Source organism: Macrobrachium nipponense, chromosome 6, assembly GCF_015104395.2.
Source record: "Macrobrachium nipponense isolate FS-2020 chromosome 6, ASM1510439v2, whole genome shotgun sequence".
NCBI lineage: Eukaryota > Metazoa > Arthropoda > Malacostraca > Decapoda > Palaemonidae > Macrobrachium > Macrobrachium nipponense.
In genome coordinates, this window is record NC_061108.1 from 15,174,548 (window position 1) to 15,191,664 (window position 17,117).

Sequence of the window (17,117 nt, forward strand, 5' to 3'; positions counted from 1 at the left end):
TCAGCCCCTTATGGCACCAATAACCAAAACTCAGCCCTCATGGCGCCATAAAACCGAATCGCCATTAACCAAAACCACTGATAACCGGGGACTGCCCATAATCTCTGAAGTGCAATTTTTTTACTAATGTATTTTGTAAGTTTTTCTTGCATACAAGCTACGATTAATTGCTTTTAATGTATTATCAGTGATGAGTGCAGATGTTATGCATTGTAATAACAAACATAAGAAGTCAAAGTAGTATTTGAGTACTGCAAATAATCAATAACAAAAAGATTGTGGAATAGAATACTCTATATAATTTTATTCAGCGAATCTGATTATTTGTTATCAGGAAAGAGATGGGAAGAAAAAGTAGCAGAGGTAAGAGCAGAAATGGAAAGTAAAGGGGCAGATCTGCTGGTCCTCTCACAGCTTGATGAAATTGCATGGCTTCTAAACCTTCGTGGAAGTCATACACCGTATAACCCTAGTACGTAATGATGATGTTGAATTCTGTTTTGGTATCAAGGCAAAAAAATTTAAAACTTATCAAATAGGAGTTAATATATTGAACCCTCCAAAATGTAACGATTTTCAAACATTTATGGTATACATAAAAAATTTAATTTTCATCGACTTGCTTTTCATTTTTAACCGTTTGTTTACTTTTCTAACTATATATGTATGTACTTCAAAGTAAGAAATTTATAGTACTTTTTGCAGGTCATTTCATCATTAGAAATTTTTCTTGTATCATTTGAAGTATTATATACGTACTGTTCTTACAAAATAGAGTTGTCAGTCATTGTGACTTACAATATGGTCAAGATAAACTTGGAGTTATCATAGTTGAAATTATATCAAGTACCCTCATCAAAAGTTTTGCATGTTTACCAACAGTGTTCCGGGCTTATGTATTTATTGGTCGAAACAGTGTTGAGCTGCTCATTCCAAATGGCAAGATTACACCTGCAGTAGACAATCACCTCAACGTCAACAGATGTGGTGAAGAGGAGTGTGTTTTGTAAGTACTTTTATCTTTTTAGCCATATGCCTCAGGGACTTATAAAATCAGGCTTTTGACAGACATTATTAAAAAAATTCAACAAAGTTTGCTTTTTTTTCTAACAGAGGTTGCTAATACCAAACGTACATTCAGAACACTTTTAATATCAGGTTTTCAAAGCCACTTGGGACTGAATGAACCAAATCACAAGGACAGAAAGGTTAACATATCACCAATGGTAGATTAAATCTTGTAGCCGCCATGTGAAAGAATTATCTCTTGTGGACAAAGACCAGAAGGCACAGTTGATTTTTCTGATAAATATATATAAGATATAAGTTCTTTTGGTTGTGCACAGGTTTTCATTTTAATTACTGATGTTACAGTTTTACAAGAAAAACAAATTACTACATCTCAAAATTGTTTTAACAGAACATGAATATCAAGCAAGACTTATCATTTGTATCAATGTACAGTAATTTGTTGCTGTGACAAGTATAAATAAAGCTCAAGTGAGAGATAGTAACTTAAGCAGGACACTTATCTCAGTGGTGCTGCACTGCTCTAGAAATATGCTTAATGGGACTGTAAGAGCAAGTTTTGGTAAAATATATGTAAACATATACTTTTCTAGCATTGCCTAGTCCTTGGGAGATTCTTTTACTCACTTGACACTGGCTTGATAAGCTTTATGCCCTTCAATGAATTTTAAGCTAAATTTATTCTATAAAAAAACTGTCAGGCACTGAACAACATAATCAATCAGATTCATTGGTCATTTCAAACAGAAAGCTTTAAGAATGTAATAGGTCTTTAAGAAGGAGCAAAACTGAACCATAGTCATTATGGTCAGCTGAATTTCCTCAGAAATGAACTACTTGCTCTTTTCATTAAATATCAGACAATGCTTCAAAGGGAACTTCCCTCTTTGCATAAAGGTTCATCCCAAAATACACTGCTCAGCCAGGACAGGGAACAGTATCAATGAACCCATTGACAGGAACACTTTACGTACATTAGTATCCCATGCACTATAAGGACAGGCACTTAAGTAGGCAGGTTTACATCCATGCCCATCCAAACATCAGACATTGAAGATAATTGCATTTTGTACTTTTCCATAAGTTTTTAGTTGGTAATGCTATGGCTTACTACTTGTCTTCAAAATATGATCCCCTTTTAGTTCATCAAAAAGGGGATTGGTCTTCAGACTTAAAACAGTCCTTTTACATCTCTAGTAGCATTTGTGAGGTTTCTGGGTTATTTTTACCCTACTCTGTTCATACTTTTTGTCATTGACATCTCAAAACAACTTTTACCTTCGTAAGAAATCAGTCCCGAACCTACCACTTTATTCTGACGAATCTTTTAAACCTTTTTATGTTAAATGTTGGAATATTAAAAAAAAAAGGGATATCTTGAAAAAAAACTTGTTCTAAATCACATCTGACCCCATGTTCCATTATTGAAAAGATGTATAAAAATAATCAAACCTTGTATCTATCACAGATTTATTGTACATTGTAACCATACCCCAGTTTGGAATGTAGCCTCACATCTTCATAGTACATTTTATTAAATGTAAATTACTTTTGATTATACCGTTTCAGTTCCTATATCTTGGCGTATTACATTTTCTTAGTGATTGTTGTAGTATTAGGATTTAGTACACAAGTGTTAAATAGATTGCTCACCTTGTTTACAACTCAAGTATCAGGTGTCCAAGACTGAATGTACCCTCCGGTTAGTTAAATATTTCTGTTATGACTTGCATTTTTAAGTTTTGATTTATCCTTGATTATCATATTATTGTTAATCTTTAATCAGTAGTAATCAGATTTAATTCCAAACAGGATTAGTGGATATTCAACCATCCTGAACCGCTTGCAAGCATTGGAGGTTGATCATGGAATAACCAAAGTGATGCTGCCATCTAAATACTCATATTCAGGAGGTGTTTCTTATGCTATCTATTCTGCAGTAAGTGTATTCCTATTTTTAGCAGCAACATTTTTATTAAGTATTATGTAAGCATAGTACTGTAGATGTCAAATGAATTTCAAGATTCGGGTACTACTTGCTACAAATGTAATAACAAAATGCTTCATCAACTTTGATGTGAAAGCCTTTTTGTTTGTTTATAAATTGCTTTTAATTTAATATTGATTACAAAGGCTAGAAATTAACATGTCATTACATTCACAATTTATCCGTAGGTACCTGAAGAAAAACGTCTTGTTGCCGTTTCTCCAGTCTTGCTGATGAAAGCACGCAAAAACCCAGTAGAAATTAATGGGATGATAAATGCTCATGTGAAAGATGCTGTGGCAGTATGTGAGTTCCTTTCTATACTGGAAAACGAGGTAAGGACATTCTTATTCTAGTCTAGGCTTGAGTCAAGTATGAATAATTTTACAAGGTGATTAATTGGTGCGCAAGATTTTTGTGCGCAAGATAATGTTACAAGACTGATCTGGCTAGCCTATGAAAGCTATGCTGTTACGTACTTTTAAGCTTAACTACGGAATCACTTCAAGAAGGGAAGATTTAGTATATGAAGTAATTATTCACTAGACAATTTATTTTATGTTTTAATGTGTTTGATGGTAGGATGATCACCATAGCATGAGTGGGAATACAGAACTATTGATATAAACAGAATTATGTTTGCAGATGAAAAGTAAGGTAGACAGTCTTGAAACCTCACTGAATCTCATTCTTAATATTTATTTGTAATCATATTATAAAGAGAAGAGTAAGCTGTTTATGGAGTATGATAGAAATCATGTAGAAATTTATAATACATTTTTAAGGCATAAGGTGTCTTATAATAAAAGAATTAGCAAGCTAAGAAAAAGTAAAGTAATTACATAAAAGCCTACGTATACCAGGGTGCTTATTTTTAAAAGAATAGAGGGGAAGTGTAGAAATATTAGAAAATAATCTAAGCTGAAGGTATTTTTAAAAATGAAAGACAGTTGCTGGTAGGTCATAAATAGGATATTTCTTCAAATCTAGACAGGAGAGCACAACATTAAATGGAGGTAAACAACTTTGAATTAGACAGTACATCAGATTATTTTGACAGTACAAGGACTTTATTATAAGTAACAGAAATATTTAAATGAGAGCGAAATTCTGTTTCTGGTATAGGAAATCCACTTCTCTTTTCATTATTTAGCATCTCGCTTCCTTTCTTGGGAAGGGTGTTTTTTGGGTGAATCCTTTCAAGCAACATTACATACATGCATGATTCTTGTCAGTCTTAATGGTTTACTCTTGCACTTTTGGTTATGAGGTGTAGACTACCAAAGGTAAAGTGTATGTGTATTCATTTCCACCTCTCTCCCTTTCATTTTTTCAATGCACGTCACTTCCTATTTAGATTCAAGAGGGCAAGGAATGGGATGAATTGAAAGCTCAAGATGCACTGGAAGACTTGCGCATGCAGCAGGAAGATTTTATGGGCCTTTCTTTTCAAACAATAAGTGCTTTTGGGCCAAATGGAGCTGTTATTCACTACAAATCTAGGCCTGAAACTAATCGTGCAATTACCACTGATTCTCTCTATCTACTTGACAGTGGAGGACAGTACAAAGGTAAGCTAACAGCATTGCATTTATGAAGTTTTATATTTTATCACATTTTTCCCATTAACAGAGTATGTAACTTATTACAGTATGTTAAATAACTTCATTTATGATGATTATCACTTAATATTGATGTACAGTGATAGTAAAGGCTCTTTCAAAAATTGTGTGTATTGAAGAATCTCTAAAACAGGGATGTCCAGACTTTTGTACTCCGGGATCTACTCTAAAGACTGGAACACTTTTATGATCTACCATACTACAGGCAGTCCCCGGGTTACGACGGGGGTTCCGTTCTTGAGACGCGTCGAAAACCGAAAATCGTCGTAAGCCAGAACATCGTCAACAATCCTAAGAAAACCTTACTTTTAATGCTTTGGGTACATTCAAAACTATGTAAACTGCATTCTTATTGCATTTTTCATCAAAAAAAACTTTAAATATTGATTATTTTGCATTATTGGTGTCGTATTTCATCTGCCGGATCAGCGTTTGTAGGTGTCGTAACTCTGGAGCAAGCGTCGTAACCCTGGAACATGTGTCGTAACCCTGGAAATAATTTCTGATGAATATAATTGAAAACCGTCGAAACCTCTGAACGTCGTAAGTCGAGACCGTCATAAACCAGGTTCTGCCTGTACATATTTAATAACATATTATTATGTGAGAAAAAAGAAATTCCAAATAGCGCCATAGTACGATAAAACACGAGTACAATTGCTTCACACACACACACACACATATGCTTTTGATTTTGTTTGTTTATATAGGATTGTGGGGGAACAGCGATCGACCAACAGTGGCTGCAATTGACTGGTAGATTGCGATAGACTGTTTGGCCACCTCTGCTCTGAAATAAGCATATATTTATGACTTACATAAGTTTAGTTGGTCTTGCAACTTTTCAGTTGTTTTTTTTATGTAACTCCATCTGTCACATTAAACAGAAGCTGTTTGCCTAGTGGTCTATCAAAATTCTCACTTCCATTTGATTTGATTTAATTTATATAGATTTCTGCCATAATGCCAAGCACTGGGGCAACTAAGGCCATTCAGCCCTGAAATAGAAATTGACAGTAAAAGGTTTGAAAGGTGTAACCTCACAGTTGCACTATGAAACAATTGTTAGGAGATGGTGGACAGTAAGATGGAAGAAAGAGAATGTGAACAGATGTACAGTAAAAGGAATGAAAGTAGTTGCAGCTACGGGCCGAAGGGATGCAGCAAAGAACCATAAGTATTGCTACATTGTACCGAATGAGGTCCACTGATGACACTACTCCCCTACAGGGTTTATACCATTTGAGAATTACTTATTTTGCTCCTTTTTTTTTTGTCACTTTCTCTGTTAAGTTCTCTGATTACATGTATTTCTGTAGGAGTTAGGTAAGCAATTTAGGTAATTGTACAATGTTTTAATCTTGGTTTCTTTTCTTTAATATGAAGATTCCTTAATGATATTTGATCCATCTTCCTTTGGTCTATCACACTAGATTCCTTTCTGGGTTGTCACCATGATGAAGAGTTCTAAGTTATTGGTCTTGAGCTTCTCAACATAAAGGGATTAAGAGGATATGACTTTCATCTGTCAGTGCTCCTGAATGGAAAAAATGCCACACTTGACAAACCATAGTAACAGTTGCAAGGCTGATTTACAGTATTTGATTATATGTGACCTTTTCCCGACAAAATGGCTCAAAATATATCACCAGGGTCTGCTGTACAAAGTTGAGGTATCTGGTAGGCAAATGATTACCTAGCTGCCTTAGACTACCAGTACTTGTACCCAGCCAAGCTCCATAATTCTCTCTCTCTCTCTCTCTCTCTCTCTCTCTCTCTCTCTCTCTCTCTCTCTCTCTCTCTCTCTCTCTCTCTCTCTCTCTCTCTCTCATTTTTTATTATAAAGAGATCCACAGTGAGTGAGTAATTTACCTTAATGCAATTTATATGTTCATATACAAATACGGTGGTCTCCCCGTATTCACGGAAGATGAGTACCATACCCCCACCTGCGAATAGACAGAACCCCTATAAAAAACGCTGAAAACAGCCTACTATTTGGTTAGTTAAAACTCAAGAAAAACCCACTAAAAATGTTTATACTTGGTTTTTCTAATAGTTTTATCACAAAAAGTGCATTTTATGATGAAATTGATAAAAAAAAAAAAACAGGAATTTCTGGATATTTCTCAGAAAAATATAGACAAATTTTCCGCGAATAATGCGGGGAAATGTTCCAGAGAGAAATCCGCGAATGTGTGAATCCGGAGAACGTGAATACGGGGGTCCACTGTACGTACATACACAAGCTGAACAATGTGTGTGCAACATTACATTACCTTATTAAGTTGAGTACTGTATTGCATTATTATGTAAAATGTCAGTAAAAATATTGCTTCACAGACAGAGAGAGAAAGAGGGAGGGGGGATGGTGTCAGACATTCACACAAGCTAGCCTATAGACTAGGCTTACATATCAACTTTATATACAAAAATACAATTAGGCTATGTGTAACATTTGATTATGTAAACTTATCTGAAACCTTATTCTAATAGCAAACTTTTAAACAATTTCTTATATTTTAACCTACAATTTGTTTTATTGTAAATTTAAGCATTTGAAAATTCATTGTGAAGGGCCCCATACACTGAACGATTGTATGAACGATTGTCTGTATCGTTCGCAAAAACATTGTGTATGGGCTTGTCTGAATGCAAACATGGGCGGAGTTTCGTGGTCTGAATGATCTGTGGAAATCTGTCATAACCAGGTTGCTGGCTTGCGATTTTTGTCTGTCATACACAGGTCATTCAATATATGCGTTTGCCTGCCGATATAAGGCTGTCGCGCACATCTCTTCTAGAGATGATGCCAAGACAAAATCTTTGTTCAGACTGAAATCAATCGTTCAGATATTACCCATCAGAGGTAGAGGTGGAGGGAAATGTTATTTCATGTTTTCTGCCATGCCTAGGCTTTTTGTATAATTTTATAAAATAAATCAAAATTAATGTTAAAAGGGATTTTCTTGCTATCCTAGTTGGGAAGTGTGTCAAACTTTTTTTTGCTAATACTTCATATTGTTTATATAACAGATGCTTACATGTAAACATTTTTTCTTAACGCTTCTGCATGAAGTGGGGTAGGTATCATACATGTTCTAAGGTTTTCTATGCCATCAAATGCTATAATTATGGAGATAAATCTAAATATTAATAGTACTATAAGAGAATAAACAAACTGATGGTGTTTACCCTCATAGGTGGGTGGTGCCGTTGTCAAAAAAAAAAAAAAAAAAAAAAAAAAAAAAAGCAAACTCCCCACAGTTACGTTAATTGTACAAGCTGACAAAATTTCCCAGTCACACTTTCCCCTTTATGTTACTTTTTACCTGCAGGACAACTGGTTCAACGAAATACCGAACACACGAAACACAAACACGTGACGTACTCACCTCTGACTCCAGATACTCAGGGTTTAGCTGTGCTGTCCACTTTATACAGGCTAGCTGAGACACAACCACCGCCGATAATCTTAACACAAACCAACCAACCGAGAACCACAACTCTACAACAACTTAACAACCTGACAAATCACTGAGCTGACGAACACCAACAGCTCGAAATAACACGACTTACCCCAGCACAACAACCCCAACACCAACACTGCCCCAACCCCCATTCACAGACACCAAATGCACTACCAACCTCCTCAACCAGACAGACACACGCACAACAGCTTTACATTTTTACAACACAAAAATCAATCAAATAACACATCAACTGACCACCAAAGGATAACTGCTGCCCAAACCAACTCTACGACTTCAATCATTCAATGACTTCCGACTTTATTACGTCACTTGACTCTTGTAACACACTCCTGCCACTGATATTCACAACAGAGCACCACAACAGACACATGCTTACGACCGCCATTCAACCACTCCCATATTCTCTCTCTCTCTCTCTCATCTCTCTCTCTCTCTCTCTCTCTCTCTCTCTCTCTCTCTCTCTCTCTCTCAACCCTTGGAGACGATGTCAAATTTAAACTACCGTCATTACTCCTCCATACCGTCAGTGCACCGCATGCTTTGCACTGTTTGTATTACATAACTTAATTAAGGTTCTTTGCTGTGTCCCTATGGCCCCTTGCTTCAACCCCTTCCATTCCTTTTGCTGTACCTCCATTCTTATTCTCTTTCTTCCATCTTGCTATCCACCCTCTCCTAACAATTGTTTTATTGTACAACTGCGAGATTTTCGTCTTGATACAACTTTTCAAACCTTTCTGCTCTCAATTTCCCTTTCAGCGCTGAATGACCTCGTAAGTCCTAGCACTTGGCCTTGGATTTAAATTCTATATTCCATTCCATACCATTGGTTGTGTTCACTTATTGTAGTGTCCCAAAGGTTACATTGTGGCCAGTGCTTAATTATTTCGTAAACCCAGTACAGTATTATATAAAAAAATTATTTTTCAGCTATTTCTTTCTCTGTTTGAGTTTTGCATAAATTATGGCAGGATACTACAGTTCTCTTTAATGCCATTACCAGTAAATTACTGGATTATGGAGTCATTTGAAACTATTGTGTGTATGTTTAATTGCAGATGGCTTTAAAACTCAGTGATGAGACTGTTCTTTACCAGCACTGTTCTTTACTAAATCTTAAAAATTATGCAATTACAGATGGAACAACAGATGTAACAAGAACAATGCACTATGGAGATCCTACAGAATTCCAAAAAGAATCATATACAAGGGTTCTTATGGGAGCTATTGATTTAGCAATATTAACTTTCCCAGAGGGGACGAGTGACAAAGATGTAGATATTATTGCCCGCAAGTAAGTACTTGGATTCTCTTAAATAATTTTGAACAATTTTACAGGTCAGTGGTAAATTTTGTTACCTACTGCTGTAAAAATTTTATTTATCTAGTTTTCTTTAAAGATAATCTCGTATCTCACTTCCCAATGTGGACTCGCAAATTTGTGTTCATTGCATCTTGTTATGCAGTCAAGTCATTTATTTCATTTTTACTTCTTTATTATCAATATATTTTGTTAATTAAAATATTTTTTAAATGAACCTTACCACCCCATTATATAGCTATTACTTCTGTACTAGCAGTAGTTCACCACATTGAAACAAAAAAAACTAGAACTCTCGGTTTTCTGTGAATATCCGTCTATCTCCCACCCCCCACCAGGGGACTGGTCAGTCTACATTACTTCTGTTGTTGGTTTCAGTAGGAGTTTGACAGATTGTACTCTGTTTTCTGTGGTTTGTTTTGGATGTTCTTTTATTTTCTTAATGTTTGTTTGGCAAGAACCAGTAAGATAAGAGTTGCTGTAATAGGCATTAGCATTCTGGTTTTTTGACCCTATGATATGTTTTTGCTGAGGGAAAGATAATAATTAGACAACTATATGAATCATAGTTGAACAAAATGTGGTAACTGTTCACAAATGGAGAACTTGAGAGATTGTAGAAACAACTATAGAGGATAATACTTGTAAGACTAAGTTAAAGGGATGCTTGGCTTGCCTTCTTCCCATTTAGTAACTGGTCAGGTCATCTGCTGCTAATTTTCGATTTGTTACTCCAAATGAGTTTCTCAATGATTCAGAGCATTAGGTTTGATAGTATGGAGACATTTTTTATGTTCACTTGGCATAAGTTTCACAGGGTATTAGTGTTATTATCATTAGTATTTTCTTTTCTGTGCCACCCGCACAAGAGTCTCAGTAAAGGCCAGTCCACACAAGCGGGCCTGATTGGCGTGCTCCGGGGTTGACGGACAAATTCTGGCGGGCTTACCCGTGAATGTTGTCCACACGGGTGAGGCGATGGAGAGGTGGGCGTACCCGACGATGCCAATAGTGTGTTCAGTGCGGTACGATAAACATGGTGCCCACCGCAAAGAAGAAGATAGTGTAGCATGATAATTGCTTTGTGTGTGATGAAAAAGAAGAGAATATGGTGCAAAGAATGGCTCAGTAAAAGAAATGTATATGGTTAACGTACGTCTGCCAGGGTCGAAGTTCAATCCATCGGGCACCACCATGGTGATTTTCCTACAAGACCCATTAGGTAATTTGACGGTTTGCCCGTCAAGTGTGCCCGTTAGAGGGGAAGTCCGCCAATGAGGCCCGATTGTGTGGACAGGCCTTAAGTTCAGGTTGTTTCCCACGTTGGAGGAAGGGTCAAGTCCCCTGCTTTTTCTTGTCATGCCCTTGGCATGTCCTGTCTCACTCCCTCGTGGCTTGAAGTGACAGGGATCTGAGACACATCAGAAAGTGGTGCAGATTTGTGCCCGTTGTCTCCTTCCTCTGTTCGCTCTGGTACGGAGCACCAGGTTCAGCATTATTGGCACCAGTTTAACACCAGAATTTGTTCTCCTATAGGATCGCTTGGGTAAGAAAAAGAGGATTCTCCCAATTTTTTCCTCTGTAATTTTACCATATTGAATTGGCTTGGTAGCTGTGATGCTTAGTCTCTTTCTGGTAGTATTTGAGTGGGTTTAAGCTGCCTTGTCAAGGAAAGTTATCAGTTACTTTAATTAGTTTCACTTCAATCCCCTGTAGCTAAGGATCGTTTGCTGTTTAAGGTTAGTATAAGTATAAGTTAGGTTTTTGGTGAGAAGCTTAGACAGTCATCAGCTTCCCCGTGTACTATTGTGGATTTTTTTGGCCAGAGCAATAATACCACCTCAAAGTTTTGATGCACCAGTAGCATTCATCCAGCATGAATTTGAGCATTTTGCTGCATGCCACATTCTTGTGCATGCATGTCTATCGCTTACCATTACAAGTCTATGGCTTGTACACCTGCTACATGTGCATCTGTGGCTTGCAATCGTATTGCATGCATGCCCATAATTTGTATGCCTATCGCTTGAGAGTCTATGGCTTGTACACCTCTTGCCTGTACGCCTTTCATATGTGTGCTTTTCAGTTGCTCTTCTATCACTTCCCTTCTTATTGCATGAGCTCTTATTGCCTGTGCACTTGTCACCTCCTCAACTATCGCCTGCCTACAGAGAATCCCAGCATGCACTATCATTTCAGCTTCCAGTAGGCAGGTGGTTGCCATTAGTAGGTCTCAACATTTTTTTCTGGGGATTTTGATTCCTTTTCAAATTGTGGGAGTTTCTATTGGTAAACAGTTGGTTACTATTTTGTTTTTTCCAATACCCCTAAGGTTTAGGAACATTCTTGTTATCGTGAAAATTTCCTGATCGGAGTTTAAAACATCTGGTAAAGCAAACAGGTTTCTAACCAAATCAGTGTCTTCCTTTTGAGCCAGAGCAAGTGGTTTTGTTGGTGGTGATTAAAGAGGATTTTCTAACCCTCGGTGGAGGGTTACCAGGAGTTAAATGCAATCAGCTGCTGATCTTCCGCCATAAAGCACGGTAGTCTTTGTCCCGGTCTCTGCCTTTTCTGTGGTGGGAGGGCAGTTGCTTGTGCTTCTGTTGATTGATGACGCAAATATATGATATACAACCAGAGTACTGTAAGTGGTCACAATTTCTTTTTAGAAGAGGTTAATTGTTTTCTGTAAAGACAGGTTAATGTATGATTTTATGGAAATAGAACCTTCATCTTCAGCAATATTAGTTGGTTATGAACCGTTACAACTCTCTTTTGATGATTGGCTGTTGGAGGATTGATTTTGGGTTCTATTGCCTATTTAGTATATTTTCCTAGAACTCATTCCCAAGAAAGTTCTTCTACAACTTCCACATTAACGTTTTCTAAGCCTCGACATGATTCTGATGTTCATGTTGACATCATACCAATCTTGTGCTAGATTGAGGCTTGTCTTGTGTGGACTGAGGATCTATTTTAAGTTTGCAAGAGGTTCAACTACATACTGATGTTTACAGAGGCATTGGTTGGTTTCTCTCTTCTGGGCTTGGGCTAGAGGTATTTCCTGATCATGCACCTTTATAGGCAACTTCATTAAGTTCTTAGTTTCCTAGTTACTCTAAATGCTGTCAGTTTCAGCTATTAGAGATTTTAGGCCTTTGTCTTCCCATGGTAATGCTGTACTAGACATTGCTTACAACCTGGACCACAGGTGGTCTATAGCTTGGGTGTAATTAGGTGCCTGGTACACCTTCATTCTTTCTGAGAACCGTGATGGATTTCATTTGTGCCTCCTAAGTTGAGTTTTTAGTTACAGCCTCTTGAAGCAATTAAACCCTTTCTTGGTAACCTTAGGACCTGTGATATGGTAAGAGCATTAGAAGTTTTGTGGAATGCTGGGTTTTGCACTGAAGATACTTACTAGTCTTTAGTTCCTGACCTATGTAAGTTATGAGAAAAAATATCTATGTTGAGGCTTTTACCTTCTCAGGGTTGACAAATGTATTCTGGACCTTATTTAAAGGTAATGAGTTTGAGACTTATGCAATATACAAGGGCAATTAGTGTGTACTCAGAGTAAGCCTGTTAAGAGACTATTAATCATTTTATGTTTAAATAACGAACACTATTATGTCTAAATGCTCTGCCATTTTTCCTGTTATTTGTTCAAATCAACATACAACCTCATAATGAGTTAGTACCATACTGGAGGTAATTATTCATTATGAAAATTTTAGTGGATATACACAGTCACTGAGATAAGTCATGGCAATGGAAGGGAAGGAGCTCATCTTACCTACAACAGTAACTTAACCTAGCCTGCAGTCGCTAGGGATTGAGGAACAACCTCTTGGGGGTCTAGTATTGTTTGTAAGGATTGCTGGAATTGCACTAAAAGGATTAAACTTGCTCTAAACATTCTGTGATATGTGATTTGGAAACTGGAGCTTCTAAAGAATAAGAATGTAATGTCCTTTTCATTAGGTCTTTGGTTGAGGACTTTCAAACTGTTTCTATCCTTAATGGAAGGTAAGCCACTGTGACATATGAGCAATGGTTTGTGCAAGGGATATTATGTCCTGAATCGATAGGTAGCCTTCTTTGGTCCACTGCTTTTTAAACCTTGGGAATCTTGGAGGTACTCGGTGTCTAAGTACTAGAAGTACATATACCTTTTCGTACAGATGTACTTGTTAGTTATCCATCGGCTTTGCAGGGTTTTATCTTAGTAACCCTACTCCCCCCTCCCTCCTACTGAAGTCTCCAAAGAGACCTCCGCTATCTTCATGATAAGGATCTCGTACCTCAGTGACAATCTTCCTAAGGTGGCAGTAATAGTCCATACATAGACTGAATTCACTGGTTAAAACAAACACTTGTTTGTACAAAATATTTTGTTACTAAGTAGCCTTTAAAGGTTTGACTGATTCCACATTGCCCACCACCTTTTTCAAACGTGGGAATCAGCTATACTATCATGGAGCAGTACAGTAAGGTAAAGTAGACCGAAGTAGACGGACAAGCTACGAGTATTTGTACGTCTCGGTCCCCTGGTGGTGTGTTGGGGAAGTAGATGGATAGAAAAAGGATATTCATGGAAAACCAAGTGTTCTTGTCTTGTTTTTTTGTTTCAGTCTGTCAGACTACCGCTAGCACAAAAGTAAAAGCTGTAAATATTTATATATGTATTGCCTTTATCTTGTATTTTAACTTACTTGAATAAAACTAACAATTATAGTTTGTGCTTTAATTAAGTTGGTCTTATGTCAGCACAGGCTCTTGCTCATAGAGGTGCCTGAAAAGACAATTACGCGTAGTAGATTCCAAGAATTACTCAAAACTAATAAAACAGTTTCTTCTGTATTTAATCAGGCACTTATATGAAGTTGGACTGGATTATCGACATGGCACTGGGCATGGAATCGGAGTGTTTCTGAGCATTCATGAAGGTAATTAAATCAGTGTTGAAACTTGTTCCTCATTCCTTTTACTGCTGTGTGAGTATCTTAATACATATACGTATTGGCAGAATTAATTTTTTTTTCATGTGTAAAAATTAATACTAATATTTACATTTTCTTTTGTTTCTTTTCTGGTTCAGCTCCAACTCAGATCAGAATATATGCAACAGAAGAACATAAATTTGAGGTTGGGCAATTTTTCTCAGATGGTAAGTAGTTGATTTTAATTTTGTTAAAATATAATTAGCTCATGTTTTTGGGTGGATGATTCTTGCTTGATCTATAGAACTATTGTCTGTTTTTGGGCAGTGGTGAACAAGACTTGTAAGACATATCCTTTGATGCATGACATACGTTAGTTTTCCATCTTTGAATTATGTACCTATTTAATCTGGAGCCTCATAAAATTGCAAAATAAATTACTTGACTTCCTTGAGATCTATATATCATACGATTTTTCACAAAAAATTCTTTATTATGTGTACCTGCAGAATAGGTAATTTCTTACAAAATGAAGATTTTGCATTTTCTAAATATTTTAAAAAGAGCTCAGCAAGTATGGGATATTTTTAATACTACTAAAAGTGCATCCATGGTATAGGAACGCCATAGGCATTCTTGTAGAGTTGACAAGGAGGGGTTTTATCTTTAAGACAGTTTTCCTTGGAAGGGGGGGGGGGGGTTGGTTTGTCCCTTGGCTGCACCCAAATTTTAGCCTTTTACTTTTCCTCCATTCCCCCATTTCCTTTCTTCATCTTGCTGACAAATCTGTTATAATTCTTTGTGCAGCTGTGGGGTTTTCTCCCAGTTACAACTTCAGATGCCAGTACTGTACTACTACTTTATTTTGTATATCTCCTTATCTTGCTCTCTAACCACTCTTAATCTTTTTCAATGTTTTAAGTGCTGAATGGCTATAGGTACCACGGTGCTCGACTTGACAGCCTAAATTTCGTAAAGTGAATTTAGACTGGCGTACATTGAAAATATTTCATAAAAGCGAATTTCCAGGATTTCCTCTTCACTATTTACCTTCTGATGAAAAGAATTAAAGCAGTAAGCTGTTAAATATTATACAATACCCAACTTACGAACTGTCTAATTTGACAGAAGAAACTAGATCTCATTTTGAAAAGTGTAGATGATTGTATACCATAAAAGTAACAGGTACTTCACCCAAGTACGTATGTGCTTTGCTAAAAACATGTCTTATACAAAACATTTTGATGAATATTTCATTTAATGGAATCGATGACATGTGACTAAACTATATACACATTAAATACATTATTGATACACTTAAATAGCTGACACATTGAGTAATGCAATTAAGTGCCTCATTGTCAAAGTTAATTAATGCTGGAAATTTTCCTTATATGTAAATAAATAGTGTAGATAAGAAAAAAGAAATCTTTTTTTATAATTTTTCATGAAATATTTTCTCGCTTCATACATGCTTAAAAACAACTTCGCATCCATGAAATTAAAGGTTAAGTTTGCACTTCATATGAACACCATTCAATTACTATTAATCTTTCATTGTTGTAATTGTTAAACTAGAATATTCAATTGCTATATTTCAACCATTTTTGCAGAGCCAGGATTCTATCAGGATAATGATTTTGGTATACGTTTAGAGACAATTCTCAGAGTTGTTCCAAAGGAAACAAGGGTAAGTTGTTTGCTGGAATTAGAGGTTAATGTTTACATACAGTTTGTTCCTGCAGATACTAACACTTTGTGTGTCATATATGGAGTATTCCTCAAGCACAAGCACTGGACTGGCTCTGTACTGATTGGAAAAGGCTGGTACCAGGGTGGTGATTGAGAAGTGATGCCCAGTCTCACCCTGTAAACATTATCCATTGTCCTTCCAGCAACAGTATAGTACAGACATGTTTCTTGCATGCACTCTCTTTACATGTGCTGGCTATATCCTTTGCATGTACATGTAGTGTTGCTTGATTATGTTACTGTTGCCTTTTTCTTTTAGTTTTGAGTGTTTTTTTTACTGCTTCTGTACTCCTTGATTCTTTGTCTTTAAGACAAGCAGGCAAGACAAACACCATTATGAAGTTCATGGTTGAACTTGTAATAGTTTTGTCACCTGTTGTGGTAGATATGCACTCGGTTTGTATTTCTTGCAGGGGATAAAGTGCACTTGTATTGTTTTGTACTGTATGTGTTGCATGGCCCCCACAATGGGAGTATTATGGGAAGAGGAGGAGGGAGCCTAACAAGGATGTTTTGCCCAGCAGAGACCCCCACGCAGAGTTCTTCCAGAATATCCTCTCCCCTTGTGCCCATCCCCCTCCCAGCACTTCTTCCTCTGAGAAGACCAACCTGCATTTTGAGAAGCGGACTATGCCTTTACTAGATGACAGAGGCAAAAATACTAAAATCTCTACAACAGCTGAGAAAGGTATGGCCTCCCTTAAGTGCAGAGAGCAGCAAGGTGAGTGTCAGTAACCACTCGCCCTCTCCTCCCAACCACATTTACATCCCAGGAGGGACCCCCAGTGGCAGAGACTGTGAAGGTTCTCACCTCCCCCACCTTGTCCCAGCCCTATCACTGACCCTCCAGCACCTCTTGTGAGCAGGAAGGTTTCCGCCAAGAAACGTGATCCTTATAATGTTCATCCTCCTCGTCATCATCGGACCCTACCTGCCAACAAGCAGTCAAAGGCAAAGAAAACCAATCAA

General features: G+C 37.0%; 1 protein-coding gene across 2 annotated transcripts in view; it reads left to right on the forward strand.

Moving 5' to 3' along the window:
• The window catches only part of LOC135216931 (uncharacterized), a 427,667-nt gene that overhangs the window by 351,545 nt on the left and 59,005 nt on the right, over nucleotides 1–17,117 (forward strand). For both annotated transcript variants that reach the window (XM_064252477.1, XM_064252478.1), the window contains exons 23-31: nucleotides 335–472; nucleotides 883–1,006; nucleotides 2,842–2,968; nucleotides 3,205–3,351; nucleotides 4,374–4,587; nucleotides 9,270–9,426; nucleotides 14,326–14,402; nucleotides 14,555–14,623; nucleotides 16,010–16,086. In XM_064252477.1, coding sequence (XP_064108547.1) covers nucleotides 335–472; nucleotides 883–1,006; nucleotides 2,842–2,968; nucleotides 3,205–3,351; nucleotides 4,374–4,587; nucleotides 9,270–9,426; nucleotides 14,326–14,402; nucleotides 14,555–14,623; nucleotides 16,010–16,086 — 1,130 coding nt within the window. The remainder of the gene's footprint in view (nucleotides 1–334; nucleotides 473–882; nucleotides 1,007–2,841; nucleotides 2,969–3,204; nucleotides 3,352–4,373; nucleotides 4,588–9,269; nucleotides 9,427–14,325; nucleotides 14,403–14,554; nucleotides 14,624–16,009; nucleotides 16,087–17,117) is intronic.